The sequence below is a fragment of the Condylura cristata genome, unplaced genomic scaffold (assembly GCF_000260355.1).
Source record: "Condylura cristata isolate star-nosed mole 26May11 unplaced genomic scaffold, ConCri1.0 scaffold00002, whole genome shotgun sequence".
Classification (NCBI taxonomy): domain Eukaryota; kingdom Metazoa; phylum Chordata; class Mammalia; order Eulipotyphla; family Talpidae; genus Condylura; species Condylura cristata.
Genome location: NW_004567103.1, coordinates 54427991 through 54447872, shown reverse-complemented (window position 1 = coordinate 54447872; position 19882 = coordinate 54427991). Strand labels below are relative to the sequence as shown.

The following is a 19882-nucleotide window of genomic DNA, read 5'->3' as shown; positions in this document are numbered from 1 at the left end:
TAATTTGTAGATTGATGTGGGGCTGGGGAGGGGATAAAATATAGATCTATTCCCTAATAGTTAGCAGATCATCCCTCATTAAGTTCTATGTATTAGACCAGTGGCAATCTAGTTCTTAAATTAGGTGCATGTATGAGTATTCTTTGTAAAGGAATGCTGAAGTATTTCTCACCTATTTGAATATTATAACCACTGGTGATGATACTTTTTAAAAAGTAGGTGCTGGCAAAAAATAATCTTTGGCTCTGTGAAAAATACACAGATTACCAGAGGGAATGGAGGGGAGGAGAGGATTGGGGGAGAAAGGGACATTGACACTCAAGTTTTGGTGGAGGATGAGTGAAGTATGTATACATGCATAGGTTCGAAAATGTACTCCCAGTACATTAACTGACAATAAAAAATATTTAAGAAAGCAGATGCTAATGATCTATTCTGACTCTTAGCTCCCAGCCAGTATTTTAAAGCAAAGGTATTTCTGTTGATTAAATAGAGATAAAAACTACTGCTGATAATTTGAAAGAACAAAAGATTAAGGAAACTTAGCTCTCGGCAAGGTTTGCCATAAAATTAGAAGGGTGATAAGGTACTGCATAATGAGAAAATCACTCAAACATGGTTTTCCTGGGATGATTTCACTTTTATTTTTTAGAGTTATTTACATTGAATTATTTGAGCTACTTAAAATTCCTTACCCATTTAGCAATTAGATATTTTTCTGAGTGGCTTCACATTTTGCATGTTTCTCGTATGCTATGATTTTTTTAAAAGTATTTTGTAATTGCATTATTTTCAATATGTTTCTTTTGAAATTATGATATCGACGGTGTAGAAGTACTGGATTTTACTGAAGGGATAGAAAGAAAACTGTTTCCTATAATAATTATTTATGTGTTTACATGGAAGTATTCAGTTGAGTCCAGTGTTGTCATTTTGACAACAGTTGGTAGTCAATATATAGAAATGTAAAAATACATTATTTTGTGTAATTTGTTCTTTCTTTCAAAAATAGATGTGCAAGACAGAGTTCCGACTTCATATTCACAGGGAGCAAGACCAAAAGAGAACTCAGTGAGCACTTTACAATTGAATACATCATCAACAAACCACCAAATGCCTTCTGAACATCAGACTATACCATGTTCTAGGGATGCCAGTAGAAATTCTTTAAGATCAAATTTTTCTCCAAGAGAATTGGAATCGCCCTCAAATACCACACACCCTGGATTTTCTTATATTTCAAATAGAGATGAAACCTCAACCATGAGCAGTTCAGATAGAGTTGGTTCATCTCAAAGATCATTTCAAGAATCTTCTGATAATGAAGGTAGACGTACAACCAGAAGATTGCTGTCACGTATAGCTTCTAGTATGTCATCTACCTTTTTTTCACGAAGATCTAGTCAGGATTCTTTAAATACAAGATCATTGAGTTCTGAAAATTCTTATATTTCTCCAAGGATCTTGACAGCGTCACAATCTCGTAGTAATGCAGCATCAGCTTCTGATGCTTCTGATAACAGGGCATCTGAAGCTTCTCAGGGATTTCGATTTCTTAGACGAAGATGGGGTTTGTCATCTCTTAGCCAAAATCATAACTCTGAGCCAGATTCAGAGAATTTTAATCAAGAATCTGAAAGTAGAAATACAGGACCATGGTTATCTTCCTCACTTAGAAATAGATGCACACCTTTGTTCTCCAGAAGGCGGCGAGAGGGACGAGATGAATCTTCAAGGATACCTACCTCTGATATACCATCTAGATCTCATCATATTTTTAGAAGAGAATCAAATGAAGTGGTTCACCTTGAAGCACAGAATGATCCCCTAGGGGCTTCTGCCAATGGACCACAAACTTTCGCGGCATCAAGCAGTGCTGCTAGTAGTGGGTCCGCTTCAGATTCAACTCACAGTGGAAGAAATACGGGAATAACAGGGATCCTTCCTGGTTCCTTATTCCGATTTGCAGTTCCCCCAGCACTTGGGAATAATTTGACTGACAATGTCATGATCACTGTAGATATTATTCCTTCAGGTTGGAGTTCATCTGATGGGAAAAATGATAAGACTAAAAGTATGCCTTCGAGAGACCCAGAAAGACTACGGAAAATAAAAGAGAGGTAAATTGAATTTCTGTCTTAAACCCACCCATAAAAAAAGAGTAGTTTAGAGAAAGAGTGCTATTTCTAAATAGTTTCTCATAGCATTGATAACTGAAATCTTCCTTAAAGTTTATATCCAGTACAACTGTCAATGTCTCATTCAGAGGTAAAATGGATGAAAGTTAATAATGTAGTGGTAATTGGGGTGTGGATTAAGAATTAATCTAAAAGCTTCCTTTAGCCACCTTTGGACACAGATGACAACAAAAATCTGGTAAACTTGTGCTAAATTGGGATTTGTCAGGAAGCCCAAATGTCATGGATTTTCTAGTCTGTCCTAACCTTTACTGAGATCATTTACTTTCCATTTATTTTTATTTCTTATCTCTGATCTTTTGGTATGAATTAAAATCACTTGCAAAACAAAAACGTTGCTTTTGAAATCCAGTTTGTATAAAGAATACCCGTGTGTATTAAGTATTTGACCGAAGTATCATTTTAAATTCAGTTCTTTTTACAAATTAAATCTTTGTGGAGTTGATTGATTTAAATTCTCTGATCAGAATGCAGAGATAAATGAGATTCCCCAGAGATTTTACTTCCAACTGGATTACTTTGTTCACTTAGTCTACTTTACTTTTTCCATTTATTAAAGTGCTTTTTATGATAAAATGCCATAGGCTAATCAGTGTAAAATACACTTCTAGGAAGAAAAGCCATATAAAGTTAAGATTTTAGGGTACTATAGTTTTTTTTGTTTTTTCCTGTTCATAAAGGCCTAGTGTAATACAATTGTTGGAAAGTGTATTGCTTGTTGTTTTAAATTATTTTGTACTTTGAGAAGAAAGGCATTCAAGTCTTAACTCTGAGGTTAACAGGCTTTTCACACACTTTTCTTGAGATGCTGGGCACTGGGCTATTAAAGACTACTGTTTTTCCTTATATACTTCATACTGTACTATGTGACTATCTTCCTGCTTTTAAAATTGGCTGTTTTTCTTTTCTTGGATTTATTTTACCATAGTTATGTTAGCTTTAATGGTATAGCAATTCCCTCTTATACAAGCAGTCTTCTGAAGAATGTGGTAACTATTATACTACTTGCACTCAGCTAATTTAAGTTAGGTTAATATTAATACAGTACTATAAGTGGAAGGAAAGCATTAGCGATTTTCACAGGAACAAGGTAAATCACCACCACTTGGTTAGATCACTTACAAAGCAGCTTTTGTTTATTTTACTATAGAATTTGTGTGTATATTCCTTTATTCTGCTCATAAATGAAAATTTTAAGATACCTTACAATGAAATCAATAAGGGTATAAAAAAAATTATATCTCCCAAGTGAAAAATACTCAAACTAAGACAAAGAAAGTTAGGCAAAATATGTTTATGCTTGAGATTTTATCTCTGGTTAAGCCAGGGTGTGAAAGTCACTTAACAGTTCTACATCTGTTGCTCATTCCACAAATTGTTTCCAGATTCATTTAGGAACCTCTGTGGTCCTGGTTATTTCAGTGATAATTTAATGTTACCAGTTTGCTGAGTACCTTTTCCATTCCCGCAGTGGACTAAGGCAATAGGGGCTGTAACAAAAGTACTTTGCTTATATAGTAGTCATTTTGCATCCAAATTAAGCAGTACTTGTTGCCTTGTTAAATGAAGGACATAGGTTAATTGAACCACTTTACACTTTAAAAGCTAACTCTTACAGAAATCTGCAGATTTAATAAAATTGTTGGGGTTAATGAAGAACTGATTTATCCTTTTGTTTTTAGTGGGATTAAATATAAAAGTTTTTCATTCTCATTGGAATAGTTTTTCGTGGTAAGTGCTGTTGATTGATATTTTTTCCCCACCTAAAGAGAGCATGAGTAGTAATACTAACAGAAATTATATTATGGTGTTATTAGGTGTGCTGAGAAATGCCAAACCAAGATTACTGTTTAGGAAATATGCCTTCTTTTCCAGCCTCCTTTTAGAGGACTCTGAAGAAGAAGAAGGTGACTTATGTAGAATTTGTCAGATGGCAGCTGCCTCCTCATCTAACTTGCTGATAGAACCATGCAAGTGTACAGGAAGTTTGCAGTATGTCCACCAAGAGTGTATGAAAAAGTGGTTACAGGCCAAAATTAATTCTGGTAAGAGTTACCCTTTTGTGTATTTTGTTTTTGATTTTTTTCCCAGAAACATACATGTATGTATGCATTTTAGTTAGCAAATCTACTTAGCAATTACTGCTTATCAAAATTAGACTCATCAAAGGGCCTTAATAATTGAAGCAAATACATTAGTTTTCTTAAAATTATAGTCTGTCTTTATTGTGTTTCATTTCAGCCAAGAAACTATTACTTCATATATATGTAATACAACTGTTAATTTGTTTTATTGATGACTCATTTAAGATCCTTTTAGGTCAAAGAAACAAGCATACTTAGTGTTTACTAGCTATATATCCTTAAGATAGATTTATTGTCTCTGATGCTGTTGTGTCTAATCTGTGATTGCCCTTGTGTTGTAATAATATTACTTTAAATATTGATTTATTGAATGTCTGTTGAGGAAACAGACATAGTACCAGATAAAGGAGGTATAGAGTTGTCAAACAAGACAGAAATGGCACTGCTCTTGTGGTGGTATTGGGCATTAAAAAAATACCTTGTTGGATTGAGGACATCTAAACTGAAGGAAGAGGAGCTAGCTATTTCAGAATGAGGACAAGCACATTCTAACAGAAGAAACAAACTAGTGAATGACTTTCAAGTGACAATAACTTAGGTGTGTTAGAGCAACAGAATGCGTCTCCATGTGGCAGGGTATAATTAGTGGATTAGGAGAGGGGTGACACAGTTGAAACAGTTTAGCAGAGGATTTTTCATTTAAGGTGTATGAGGCTTGGGTTTCTTCATCTTGTGATGGTAAGTTCTGAAGGAGAGGGAGTGAAATAATCGTATTTATAGTTTGGCCGAATTGGGGGTAGGGATGAGAGGCAAGAGAAGAAACATAAACACCAACCAGGTGTCTCTTGTAGAGACACTTAGTAAAAGTTGGTGATGGTGGTAGTGGAAATGGATGGATTCTGGAATGTTTTGGAGGTAGGTTGTGCAAGATTTGACCAATGGATTGTCTGGAGGGACAAAAGTAAAAAAAAAAAAAAATAGGGAAGGTCATTATTTTTGTCTTAAGCACCTAACTAAATGCTGGTGTCATTTACTGAAATAAAGCAGAATGGAATGAGTTGGGTTCATAATATAGCAGTACTGTTTGAGGCTCCCTAGTGGTGCAGGGTTTAAAGAATGAGCGCTATCAGACTGTCGGCCACTGAGGCAAGAGTTCAGTCACCAGCAGGGAGCTAACCCACATGGCACAGCAGATCTTAGCTGCTGCATTTTTCAGATCTGCCTGTTGCACCCCACTCTGTCTCTGGTGAATCTCCTCTCCCCCTGCACTTTTGGCCTAGACCCTAGTTCTTGTATTCATTAAATAAGTAAAGTAAATCTTCAAAAATACTGTATGTGGACTATTCTTTAGCTATATGGAGATGTCAGCTAGGTAGTTAGCTTGGTGTTTTAGAAAATGTTAGCACTGAAAGGTATAATTTTAAGAATCATGACCAAGAGTAAATGTTAGATAAATGAGCCCAGGATAGAACTCTGGGTCACCCAAAAATTTAGTGAGAACAGAGAGATATATCTGAGGAGACCCTCCAAGGTAGGTAGGAAGAAACCTAAGAAATGTAGTATTGTACAAGCCAAAAGAAAGTGTTGTAAGGAAGGACTTTGATCGACAGCCCTGTGATGTAGTGCAGAGAGGTCAAACAAAGGAGGTAAAAATAAATGACTGTTGAACTAGAATGATGAGAAATTGTGGGTGCACAGAAAGAAAAGATGCTTAAAAATAGAGATTTGCAATGCCAGTGAACAGTAAAGTGTGTATCTTTCTGAGGCTGCACTGTGTGGTTCAGGTAATATCTTAAAAGAATCATCCAAAAGAGATTAGTTAAGAAAAGAATTTATACTAGACCACAAGTATCAGGGGACATAGTAAAATAAATAGTAGGGTGAGGAAGGCGGGAAATTAGATTAATAAATGTACATGATTGTGTGAAATTGAATGTCTGATAGTGACTTAGTGACATAAGCAAATAGGATATGAGAGGTAGACTGGCATTTCTTTTAATTTTAATAATCTGTTGGAGTTGAGTAACTTGTTTGAACTGAGATTATCAGACTACTTGAAAACGTTGTGGTAATAAAGGCCTCTTTGATAAAGGGGTTATCTTTTCTTCTGAGCTTGCCTGTTTCCAAAGCTGTTGGACAGGCCACTCTACATGTTACAGAAGTTTCTTGACTGTGCAGTGTTAGAACAGCCTCATAGGCTTTATTAGTCATTGCTCCTGGGTGTTGTTAAGATTTAATGAGTGTTCAGAATGGCTCTTGATGCTTAGTAAAGGCCCAGGAATGTTAGCTATTAGCAAAATGAAACAACTTGACTCACCTTCTGATATATTTACAGTTGAATTTGCTTAATATTGTGTGGGCAGGAGACAGATGTTACACTATATTGTTTAATCACCTTGACTTTTTGGGATTAGATAATGTAGTTTGAAATAATGACTTCAACACTTGACTGAATGTAGGATTTAATACTAATTCTCAATCCTGGCTACTGATGAAAGTTATCCATCAAAGTTTCAAAAATTGTATAAATACCTAAAATTTACACCTGAACTGTTTTTTAAGATTTATTTTATTTGTACATACGAGAGCTAGGATCTAGGCCAGAGATTTAGGGTAATGAGAAGATTCATCAGACAGAGTGGGGAGCAGAACAAGTAGATTAACTGAAGTAACACTGCTAAACAATGGGCAAGACAGGAGAGGTCTGCTGCACTGTGTGGGTTAGCTCCCTGGCTGGCCAGAGATCCAACTCCTGCTGCAATTGCTGGAGATACCTTGATAGCAGAGATTTTAGCCCCTTTGCCACCAGGGAGGTCCTCCTGAACATTCTTAAGTAGGTCTGAGGTAGTACCTCAGTTTCACAAGAATAAAACTGAGTAATACTTCTTAGTGCTTTTGTGAAGGTCAAATGAGGTTTCTCACATTACTGGGTATTTGGTTAGTTCTGAACGAAGTAATTTTTATTGGTTATAATAAGTCCTTTTAATTTGGTCAAATGAATATATTTTCCTAATGTATTTTCATAAGCATTTTTCACACTTACCAAAGATACAAATGTTATCTTCCTGGTATTCTGGTGAGAAAATGAAACAGCTGCTGTATATATGGACTGACTTATATGGGCTGTTAAACTGAAAGGGTATACAAAGATGAATAAAACAAGTCTAGAGATAAGTTTAGGCAAATGCAAATTTAGGCGGAGTCAACAGCGCCTGTTGAATGAAGTGGGCTATGGTGGACAAAGTCCTAGATTAAAGAATGTAAAGAAGAAATGGGTTCTGCCCACCTCTATATGATCTTGGACAACTTCTAAGTCATTAATTCCATAAAAAAGAAAATTGAAGTTCTACAAAGTAAAAGAATTTGTACTAAGTTGTCTACTAGATACATATTTTGTGTTTATCAAACTTTTCCTGCTTGTGAGTCAGAGAATAGTTTTAAGAAATGTATAATAAGAGAAAGCCTTCCAAAGGACTTTCATTTTCTTTTTATTCCATATCAGATCATAATATGGATTTGTCTTTAGTTATGTGGTATGGTATTAACTTTTTTTTTTTTTTTAAAGATTTACTTATTTGTACATACAGAACTGGGGTACAGGCCAGAGGCTCAGGGTGAGAGGCTTCACCAGAGACAGAGTGGGGAGCAGAACAGGCAGATCGACGAAGTACACTGCTGAGGGAAGCAGCGGGCGGGTCAGGAGAGGTCTGCCACGCCATGTGGTCACCTCCGGGGCAGGCGGGATTCGAACTCATGCAGAAGTGGCTTTAGCTTCTCAGTGCCGTGCTTTAACCCACTGCGCCACCAGGGAGGGCCCGGTATTAACTTTTAAATAAGAAAATTTACTAGTCTTAATATCTTCATGTGTGCTAAGACCCTTAAAAGGCTGTTTTATTCATATAAATGAAGTATAGTAAAAGTCATATGTAATTTTATACGTCACTTTTGAGACAACAGAAGTATAGCATACTATCTCAGAATAGCACTTACCTTGCTTTTGGCTATTTTCTAGAAAGTGCATATTAAGTTACTAGTGTTGTCTTGAACTTTATGCCAAATTTTATTAGTTTTTTAAAAAAGGTTCTAAATGGAGTTACCTATGCTACAGCCTGACTCACCAAACCAAGATTAATTACGTGTTTAACCTCTCCCAAAAAATGAATTTTTCTTTTAAAGACTTACTAATTTGTGCACACAAGAACCTGGGGTACAGGCCAGAGATGTGAAGGGTGAGAGGATTCAAACTCATGCTACAGTGGTGGTGGATAGCTTCCTAGTGCTGCGTCCCAGGGAGTGCCAAAACAAACTTTAAACCAATTAAGAATCACCTTGTTAGTGAGGTAATTTCCCTTTGGTAGACAGAGTTAAAGAAATTCCCTATAGCGCACAACCAGCCTGCTCATTCAGCTTCCTTGTTCCCAACTCCCTTCTTCCTATGAAAGTCTGATTTTGCTCTACTCCCTTGGACCTCCTTTCAAAGTCTGCTGGGATGTGACCTTACTCAGATAAAACAAATAAAATATTTAATACTCAGTTGAATTCCTTATAAAATTGTGGTAAATATCCACAGTGTAAAATTTGTCCTTTTGGCCATAATTAAGTGGCAGTAAGTACATTCCAACTGTGTGACCATTAGCTGTTTCCAAAACTTTTTCATTATCCCAAAGGAAAACTATACCAGTTTAGTTGTAGCGCTCTCTTCTCCACTCCTCCCCTACAAACCCTAGTAACTTTTGATCAATTTTCCCTCTGAATTTGCCTGTTACATTATTATTTCATAAGTGGAAGCATGTAATATTTGTCCTTTTGTATCTGCATTGTTTTACTTAGAATATTTTCAAAGTCTATCCTTGCAGCATACTTATTTTTAAAGATTTATTGATTGATGCACAGAGAGCAGAGGTGCAGTGAGCAAGGGTGGTGAGAGGATTCAGCAGAGACAGAGTGGGGAACAGAAAAGGAAGATGTACACTGGAAGATGTACAGTGTACACGAAGTACACTGCTGAGGGGAGGAGTGGACGAGACAGGAGAGGCTACTGCATGTGTGGGTCACCTCCATGACCAGGGATTAAACTCATGCTGAAGTAGCTGCAACTAGCTTCATAGTGCTGCACTTCAACCTGCTGTGCCACCAGGGAGGACCTCATAACTCCTTTTATAGCTAGAAATGAGTTGTTTTGATCAGGATAAAGGTGGAGCGCCCCCACCCCCCACCCCTTTTTTTTTCTTTCTTGGTCTTGGCATATGTGACTGGTTGTTTGGAGATACTGTGTTACTCAACATTGTTCATACCATCTTACTGTGGTATTTAAGGAGGAAGCAGGAAGTACATGGCATTCCATTGTCAGCTTCCCACAATCAAGGTATCTGGAGAAAAAAGTAAAGAGATGTCAAAGTATTGGGTGGAGGCTAAAATACCATAGAGGTAGGATCTGATGTGCTCATTAAATGTTATGGATTGCTATGTTTGGAAACATTGCTGACTTTGGCAGTATTAATGATTTCCTTTCTTCTGTTTTCTGTATACTAAGCTCAAAAACTTCAAGGAGGTACAGTTTGTGCATCACAACTAAGCTCTTGTAATTTAATTTTTACCAGGTTCTTCATTAGAAGCTGTAACTACCTGTGAACTCTGTAAAGAGAAGTTGCAACTTAACCTGGAGGATTTTGATATTCATGAACTACATAGAGCTCATGCAAATGAACAAGTTAGTATATTTTGCCTAATTTGGTAAGTGTCTATTCTATGCTTAAAGGACAACTCTTGAAGAAAAGATTGTCATGGTCAGGAAGCCTCCATTAAAACAATAAAAACAGTGATAATGATAATCTTAATGTAATTCTCAGTTAATGCTTTGTAATTTTAAATTTCCCCATAACTCATTGTAAGTGAAAGGCAATAACCAAGAAAAACCTTTTAAGTTTATTAAGGTAAAATTTACCCTAAGCTTGTTAAATAAACTTGAAAATAATATGGCCTTCTCTGGTGGTGCAATGGGTTAGGATGCAACACTGAAGCTAGCTGCAACCTCTTCAGTGCAAGTTCAATTCCTGGCCTCTGAGGTGATCCACATGCCATGGCAGACTTCTGTCTCGCCCACTGCTCCCCTCAGCAGTGTACCTAATCAGCCTACTTGTTCTACTCCACATTCTGTCTCTAGTGAATCCTCTCATTGCCCCTGTACCGCTGACCTGTCCCCAGTTCTTTATGCATAAATAAATAAATTTTATAAAAATAATAACTAAAAAAACTTTGAAAATAATAAAGGCATAGAATGGAGTCCCAAAGTATGCATGCCAAAGTAAATCTCTTCAGAACTTTTCAATTGTAAATACTTCTAACTTGGAATATGTTTGAAACACACAAGCACTAGATCTGCATCCTATTTCTGTATTTTTTACATTTGGAGTTTTTAGTGTGTTGCTATCTAACTCCTTGTAATCCCTTCTCTTCTGTTTCCCTCTACCACCACATGTCCCCAATTTCTGCCTCCAGCTTTATGTTGAAAAAGTTACCTTATAAAATCTTTTATTCCAACTTTCCCATTATTTCACGTTTCATTTAATATTTGTATTGAACAGTGTGGTTTATCTGATAGTAAAATTTTGCAAATATTTTTTGTCTCGTTTTTAGATATTTGGCATGTATTGGTAACTGTACCCCTTCCCCATAATTGACTTCATCACTGATTTTTGTTTCTTGAAGCTCTATGAAGGAAAACATTTGAGATGCTTAAATTATATTGATAGAATGAGGAGCTCAGTATTTCCCCCTTTTTTGTATTAAATAATTCTCGGGGAGGAAATGGCATTAAAGGAGACTATAAAGATAACTAGAGCAGTACTATTCAAGTGTGTTAATATAAAATAAGACATGATGATTAGAAGATGTATGAACATTTGAAAAATACTTTTTAAAGGGAGAATGGACTTTCTCCTACCTCCTTTTTTTAAATAAAGTTCATAGAACATAAAATCCATTTTAAACTCTACATGTCAGTGGTAATAGTATATTTGCAGTGTTGCCAAAGAACCATCATCTCTATAGTTTTAAGACATTTTCATCATTCTACACCCACTAACCAGTTCCTCCCTTTTCTCCTTCCACCTTTCCATGGCAATCACCTGTGTTTGTTCTCTATGGCTTATCTTTTCTGGAGATTTCATACAATAATGCAATAGACAATCTTTTGTGGACTACTCAAGTGTTTGAAATCTGATTAAAACACAAACTCTCAAACCCACAGACACAAAATATACTTAAATTAAGGGATTCCCAGACCCCCTGAAGCTAATTGTTTAGATTCAAGTTAAAATCACTGAAAGGGGCCCTCCCTGGTGGTGCACTGGTTAAAGCACAGCAGTAAGAAGCTAAAGCCACTTCAGCATAAGTTCGATCCCCGCCCCAGAGGTGATCTGTATGTTGTGGCAGACCTCCTGACCTGCCCACTGCTCCCCTCAGCAGTATACCTCATCAGTCATCCTGTTCTGCTCCCCACTCTCTGCTGAATCCTCTTACCACCCCTGTACCTCTGGCCTGTACCCCAGTTATGTATGCATAAATAAATAAATCTTTTTTAAAAGTCGCTAGAATGAGGCCCTCCCTGGTGGCGCAGCGGGTTAAAGCACAGCACTGAGAATCTAAAGCCGCTTCCGTATGAGTTCGATCCCCGCCTGCCCCAGAGGTGACCACATGGCGTGGCAGACCTCTCCTGACCCGCCCGCTGCTCCCCTCAGCAGTGTACTTCGTCGATCTGCCTGTTCTGTTGCCCGCTCTGTCTCTGGTGAAGCCTCTCACCACCACTGAGCCTCTGGCCTGTACCCCAGTTCTGTATGCACAAATAAATCTTTAAAAAAAAAAAAAAAGTCACTAGAATGAATGAAGCATTAGGCAATTAATATAATACAGATGACACTCTAATTTTATTCTCTCATAAGTTAGTTGTCCAAAACAGTTATCACTTGCAGAATGAATTGTCTCAAGTGGTCAGTAGGTGCTAAATATTGGTATTTTAAACAGAAGGGGAGACAGTAGTGCAAGGTGGAATGCTGTAAAGAAATTTTCTTTTTTGTCTTTTCAGAATGATAATAGGTTTCAAAGGATGGTTTTCTTTTGCCATTCTTCCTTCTCTTTAAATGCACCATCATGTCTTTTAAAGGTGGTTCTTTATCTTTCAGTTCAACAAGGAATGTTTTTATTGTTCTTCTAGAATTTTAATGACCCGCTTAATAAACCTTAAATCATTTAGAAGTGCTAAGGAATATTAGGTGGAGTCATTGTACAAACAATGAACAGTCCTCATTAAATTTCCGGCCTTGTTTGTTCAATATGAATCATGGATTCTAGTGATCTAATTACTACCTTCATTAAATAATTAGTTTAATGCAGTTTACTTCCTCATAATTCAGGGGCTACATCTTTTTCATGGTGGCCACCATTAAAAATTGTCTTTAATCTTGGATATATGGTTTCCTTTTAATTTAAAAATAGTAAATAATTGAGTAAAACATTTAAAGAATAAGTCAGTTTCAAATTAAATACTCTGCAAAATCTGATAATCAGCTAATTGCTGAAGGTAGCACTTGTACATATATAGTTCTTAACTTTAGGTAAATTAATTGCCCCCCAAAATGTAGTTTATAAATAGCTCACTGTATAAAAAAAAAGATTAAATTTTTAATAACACTATATTCATGATTTGTATTCTTAACTTCAAAACAATAGAACACTTTTGAAGCAAAGAATTGTTTGGAACCTCTGCAAATTTCTTGTGAATGCTGCGAGGAACAGTTTCTCAATTATCTTTTAGTTCATTTTGTGTTTACTCTTGCCTTTGGGTTAATTGTATTACAAAAGAAACAATTGACCTATCAGAATAGGTCCTCCCTCGCTACATAAAATAGTGACTTGCTTATAGATGAAAAGGTAATAGTTAAGTGAATTTAAACTATTTTTATAATGAAATCTATTATTGAGAACCAGATGATCCATTCTCCCTTCATAGGATTTATAAAGCTCCACTTTTAAAAATAAATCACTGCCTAAAGGGGAGATTATGTAAGAGTACAGAGGATGTTCACGTAAATTACAAAGAATGGCTTTTTGTTTTAATAGGAGGCACGATATTCCTTACTAAGAAGTGGATATGAATACATTTCCTCTCATTTTATCAGTATATTGTGAATATCAAGCTCAAGTCTACTCTAATTTTTTTTTCTTTTTCTCTTGTTTGCTTCTCTACTGAAGGCTGAATATGAGTTTATCAGCTCTGGTCTCTACCTAGTCGTGTTACTGCACTTGTGTGAACAGAGCTTTTCAGATATGATGGGAAATACAAATGAACCAAGCACACGTGTTCGAGTAAGTAATATTGGAGTGGGAGAGGAAGGGAGGCTGGATGCAGCAAGTGTTAGTTTTGGAAAACAGATTGTTTTATATGTTTGAATTCTATTTTCGTTGGAGAGCTCTTATCTTGAACTCTTTCTTAAAAATAAAGATACTGTAGACTTAATAGAATTGCTGTCTTCCTTCTATATAAAGCCACCTAATTTTCTCATAAAGCTATTTTAGAAAAAGTAGTAATTTCCTGACTCTTAAAAGGTAATTGGAATTTATTTCAGTGGAAAAACAGGGACAAAATTGGAAATCAAGGAGAAACGGTTATTTTAATTTTAAAAAACCTCAAAACTCAGTGTAACTTTCAAACCTGAAATTGAACTCCAAAAAACTAGAGTAAATTGATTTCAATTTGTTACTGTCTTGTGAAAAATTACCAGTTTGTTAATGTAAGCCACCATATTAAAAACTACTTAAGATGCAGACTCTTTAGTATTTTACTCCGAACACCACTCATTATTTTAGTATAGTACTTTAGTATAGTATTTAGGCTTCTCTTAGTATTTGTAAGTAAATAGTATTGTTGCCTCCATGTATCAAAAAATTTACACCCTCCCTTGCCTTTTGTATATAGCAGGGGCTAGAATCTGCATCTCATTACTATAGATTCTGAATTCTATATATGGAAATGTGTTCATAAGTATATTAACAAACTATTTTTGATATCCTATTCACTATGGTGATAAAAATTCAGTAGTGTATTTTGAAGATTATTGAGAACCATTGTATATATAACACTGCTTCTAAATTAATAAAAACTTTTCTTATCACATGGATACTATTAAGCCACTTGACTGGTTATTATCATTGAAAGAAAACTAATTCTCAAAAACATTCAGAATTTGAGCAAATATGAGTGCTAGGTAGCACCTAAATTTAATTAAGCCATAAAATGATTTCTGGAAAGATGATTTATCTTCTCAGAAAGAATAAACCACATAAAACATATACTACAATCATTTCAAGTATTGGATTAAATGTTAATACTTCCAGAGATCATCATATCTAGGTAGGAAATACTGTGTTTTCTTTAAATGACCACTAAAATTGAATTCATTTGGGTTTATATGCCAAAGGTTTTCATTTTTTTCATAATTTTTGAAGTGTTACATTATGCAAGAAGACAATACCATTGATACAATTATTGTATATGCTTCCAGTTTCTACATGACTAATAATATATAAAACATTTTTAAAATATCCTTAAGCTTGTAATTCTTGATGTGGGGAAGAAAGATCCCTTTTTAAAGGCTTAAAATGTTTGACTTTTTAAGTAGAAATGAATCTCCTAAACTGATTCTCTCTAGATCCATTTGCAACATTTAAACTACTGTATTTCTTTCTGCATTGTTTCTAGTTTATTAACCTTGCAAGAACTCTTCAGGCACATATGGAAGATCTCGAAAGTAGGTGGAATTTCCCCTCCCCAGACTTGTTGACTTTACATTTTGCAAATTAAACCCACATAGCAAAATTTAAGTATATACTCTTTCTACCAAAGAGCATTATTTATAGGCTTCTAATAATACCAAAATAATTGATTTGGGGAATATGGGTTGGGCAAATTACTTTTTAAGCATAATTTTTAAATTGATACTAATTTTAAGGTACACAAGGATGTAATTTTAGTCACCAGTATTTTATTCTTTTGATCTTAGTTTTGATCATCTTAATTTTAACACTTGTGAGCGAAAAGAAGACAGGCCTACTAATCAAACTACATGCCTTAATCTGTTTTGTTGATTTTGTTTTTGTTTTTGGTATGACGTTTTTATGTTGTTTCGCTTTGCTAGATCATAAAAGAATTTCCTCGGGCTTACGTGTATGGTTCCAGGAAAAGAGGGGTGAAAGAGTCCTAATTCTTAGTCCATAACAGAAGCCATAGGTTTTTTTTGTTTGTTTGTTTGCTCCTTGTCAGGTCCTCATGGACCTTTAATAGGCAGCCAACTCCGCCAGCAGCTCCAATCTCTTAAGATCACGTTCCAGCATTAGGACTTCTACCTGGGCTCCTATGTGAAGGCACTTAATGCCCAAATTTTTACAGGCATCTAACTGCACAGGCTGCCCTCAAAGTCCTACAACCTCCAGGGTGCTTCATACCAGGTGGGCACAGATATTGGTGGCTCTGGAACAGTTCTTGGGTATCGAAGATTACCCTACTTTTTATTATAAGTACCCAAAGTAACTGATTCCCCATGATCAAAGTCCAGTACACTTTCTGAAGTGTTTTTTGTAAACTATGTACTCTCCAGTTGATTATCTTCTATACTCATCTTCAAAGTATTTGAGAGTGTTATCCGTAACGTGAATAAGTTTTAGAAAAAGCTCGGCATCCTTTGAAATAAAAATGAAATAAGGATTTAGTCTCAGAAAATTTTTAATTCCTTAAATAGTCTAAGACGTGAGTTTTTATCATTAAATCTTTACTGTTTTTAAAAATTTTTAAAGTGTTAGCAATATAACCAGATAATACATTTTTGCAATTTGAATTATTTTGTATGAAAATAGTAATGGAGTCCAATGGTATATGAAATTTATTTGATTGTAAGTCAATTTTTCTCTTGCTTTCTTAGTATTGATCCCTTAATTTGGGAGAATACTAAGATACCTCTGTTTTTGTAAACTATATTTTATACTTTGCCAAGTGTGTTAACGGTAATTTGTTTTACTCTACATTTTTCCTAGATTTTGTTTTTTTTTTTTTAAACCAACATTCCTGTTAGAATTCCTATTTAAATATAACAAAGTCTAGTCCCACCAGTGAGAGAGATGAAAAAGATGGAGGTAAAATATGTTAAAATTCAGTTGAGAGTGAAAGATGTTCCTGGTACAATGTAACTCCTTTGTAATACTTAGGAGTATTAATATATTCTAAAAACCTTCTGACTAATTATCTTCTCCTGTGGAGTTAGTTACTTAAAGAAAACATAAATTCTGTGATAACTTTTATTTTCAGTTTGTTTTTCCCTATTATAACTTACAACTTAACCATAGAATTTCTTATTTCTTGAGTTAAATATGTTTGATACCGCTAATTATAAATGAATGTAATAATTCAGCAAAATAAGCAAATAGACTTAAGATATGAAAACTTGAGTTTTCATCAACACATAGGGTAGTTTTCTTGATTCCATTTGCTGTGTCCTCATAAATTTTCTGATATTAATACAAGAAGAATATACATTTAATCTTTCTGCCCCTGCTAAAAGGGGAGATGTGTATAGATGGTTTGTTTTCTGTGAACTTCAATTTTTCTTCACACATAGACTTTACAGAATATTTAATGTTTTATAGTATGTTGTTCTTGAAGACATCTCAGGATGTTTTATAGAAAACTCCTGAGCTGCTAATATCTGAAAAAAAATTGAACTCAGAAATGTCACATACACAATAAATTTCTGACAGTGTAGCTGCATAGGACTAATCTCAACAAATTGTTTTTTACTAAATCCATTTATTTTGACTTAGGCTATGTCTATATAAAGCTTTTATTTACTAAGTGGAGCTTTTTCCTGGCATTGTATAGACATAACTTTTATGTAAATTGCAAGAACACCCATAACTTACTATTCTGTGTACATTTTTTTTCATTTTCATCGGATGCATCAAACATTGCAGCGGTAATAAGCCAGATTCTTCTCAGGTGTGTGAGAGCACTTGCCTTCAGTTCACTTTATCTCTAGTGTATATACCATTAGCTCCTATGGACACGAATTGGCCTCAGAAACTTTTTAGACAATATTTCTTGAGCCACATTTTTAAGCATTTTCATTTTTATATAACTAACAAAAAAATGTGGGGTGGGAACATTGTAATGGATATCACCCTCAGTCAAACCACCTTCACCCTGTCATTATAACCTACCGTATTGACCAAACAGGTTACTAAATTGGGATTTTTATAAGTCATTGCTGTTCTGGCTTCATATTTACACAACTCCATTCTCCTCCCCCTTAAAATCATTCTTGATCATCCTGTTTTCTTTCAACAGCTTCAGAGGATGATTCCGAAGAAGATGGAGACCATAACAGAACATTTGATATTGCCTAACTTCATATAAGACAAAAGGATGGTCTGTGAACAAGTGTGTTTATTAAAACTGGCAATTAAGTATGAATTAATTTGTGAGGAATGCCTGTTGAGTACATTGGCTATATATATATAATGAATATATATATACAGATGTATGCATGTATATATATATTCACTCACGAGTGTTGCTGAATTTAAATTCCATTACTGGACCTTTTAAGATGCCAGTGAAATCTGATGTTTATAAACTGGTAATCAAAAGTATTTTTCTTTTAGGTGAGTGGGAAAATGTTACCCTTGTTTTAAATAGCTAACTAATGCTGACAGCTCTTTTGTGTTCTGATTACTGTAGTCATATTTATGAAAAGGTTCATGTTTTAGTCTCTTGCTAGTGAAAAAAGTGGGACAAAGTATCCTTTTGAAACAAAATGCCAAGTGGCACCTAATTACTTTTCCTTTTAAAATGCCTTAAGTTACAGTCTCGTTTTCACAATCATTTATTTCCAGTGTTTTACAAAAACAAAATGGGAAAGGGGGTGTAATGAGCATTATATTAGGTTTCCAAATTTGATTCTAAATTCACTTAGCAATAAAATTTAATTTTTAAAAAGGTATTTAAATATAAAATGTATAAATGATGGATACATTTTTGTACTGATTGCAAATGCAGATTATATTTGATAGGCTATAGCATGTAGATATTCCTTTTAGGAATATTACAGCTGTAAATTAAATCAGAATTGCCAGTCAAGTGCGATTTGATTTCAAAAAATCTCAAGTTAACGAAATATTTTTAAATCCCACATTCAGAGTTTAAAAACACTGGTTTTCAACATGTTTTTTTAGTGTTGTCACTTCTTTATAGATAAATGATATAAATAACCTCTTTAGATCCTGGTCCTTTGTAAGCTGTTCCTTGATAATTCTGAGCATTTATTTGGTGATTTAATATTTTTCATTACCTTTGGAGAACATACAAAATTATTCACCATGAATAATTACTATTATTCACCATGAATAATTATTCACCATGAATGTGGCCATGAGTTATATTCACTTCCATAACTGTATATTTCCTTTGTCAACATCCATAGACGATACTCAGAAACACCTTCAGGTGGTTTTTGATTAAATAAAAGTCTTTATGTCATGGCAGCAAAGTATTTTTTCAGAGCCTAAGTTGGAACCATGTAATTTTCCAAACGTGAATAAACAGTTTGCCCACACTTTGTTGGTCTTATGTGAAATCTTGGCTTGAAATAAAGAACATACTGATTTACTTTAGAGTTTGAAATATTTCTTTTTAAACTGATACTTAAAGAAGGCCTCAACCTTACAGTCAAGAATTAAAATTTCAAATCCCATTTCATACAGAAGGAATGTTTTTTAAACAGTGGTTCAATTTGCTTACATATCTTACTTGAAGCAAAATTTAAAATGTCAATTTGTTTGTATTGAACTTATATAAGTAATGCTATGAATCCAATTGAAGGGAACTTCTTTTTTTTGTGGATCTTTAGGTATGTTTTATATTGATAATGGAATGTCTTATGTTAACCCACAGAAATTTTTATTTAAAAATTTTAATGACCCATAAAATTCCCTTAAAAATGACCTACCAAAATGGGAATTGGTCTACCTTCACACAGTGGAGAAACCTATTTTTTGGAAGAATTGCCACTGGGTAGAAGTTACCAAATGAACACGAAAATGTAATCTTAGTTGTATGGGCATTAGCGGAAGAAGAGAGTCTATAGAGTATTTCTTTCCAATAAAACTTTCTGTGATAATGGAAATGTTCTATAACTTGGATTGCCCAATGTGGTAGCTACTAAATCATGAAGTTTGAGCATTCAAAATGTACTTCGTGCAGTTGAGGAACTGAATTTTAATATATTTAATTAGCCACGTGTGGCTAGCGGTTACCATTTTCAACATTATAGGAAAAGAAAATGGTTGCTTTTTAGTTCTCAAAGAAACAGACTTAAAATAGAAAATACATGAAGAAATTCCAGTCATTTAATATTCATCATTGGTACTATTAAAAGCCCATCAGTAGGACCCTCCCTAGTGGCGCAGTGGGTTAAAGTACACTATGAAGCTGGTGACAGCAGCTTCAGAGTGAGTTCAATCCCCAGCCAGAGAGGTGACCCACATGGTGCAGCAGAC

General features: G+C 34.8%; 1 protein-coding gene across 6 annotated transcripts in view; it reads left to right on the top strand.

Annotated features, from left to right (window-relative positions):
- MARCH7 (membrane-associated ring finger (C3HC4) 7, E3 ubiquitin protein ligase) overlaps positions 1–19876 on the top strand; it is a 37376-nt gene extending 17500 nt beyond the window's left edge. For 3 of the 6 annotated variants that reach the window (XM_012728335.1, XM_012728344.1, XM_012728340.1), the window contains exons 5-10: positions 1013–2120; positions 4074–4243; positions 9883–9992; positions 13532–13645; positions 15039–15087; positions 17673–18154. In XM_012728335.1, coding sequence (XP_012583789.1) covers positions 1013–2120; positions 4074–4243; positions 9883–9992; positions 13532–13645; positions 15039–15087; positions 17673–17731 — 1610 coding nt within the window. In that variant the 3' untranslated portion in view covers positions 17732–18154. Of the gene's footprint in view, positions 1–1012; positions 2121–4073; positions 4244–9882; positions 9993–13531; positions 13646–15038; positions 15088–17672 lie in introns of all 6 variants that reach the window. The other 3 variants (XM_012728359.1, XM_012728347.1, XM_012728351.1) reach the window with 2 other exon arrangements.
- Positions 19877–19882: the final 6 nt, after the last annotated feature.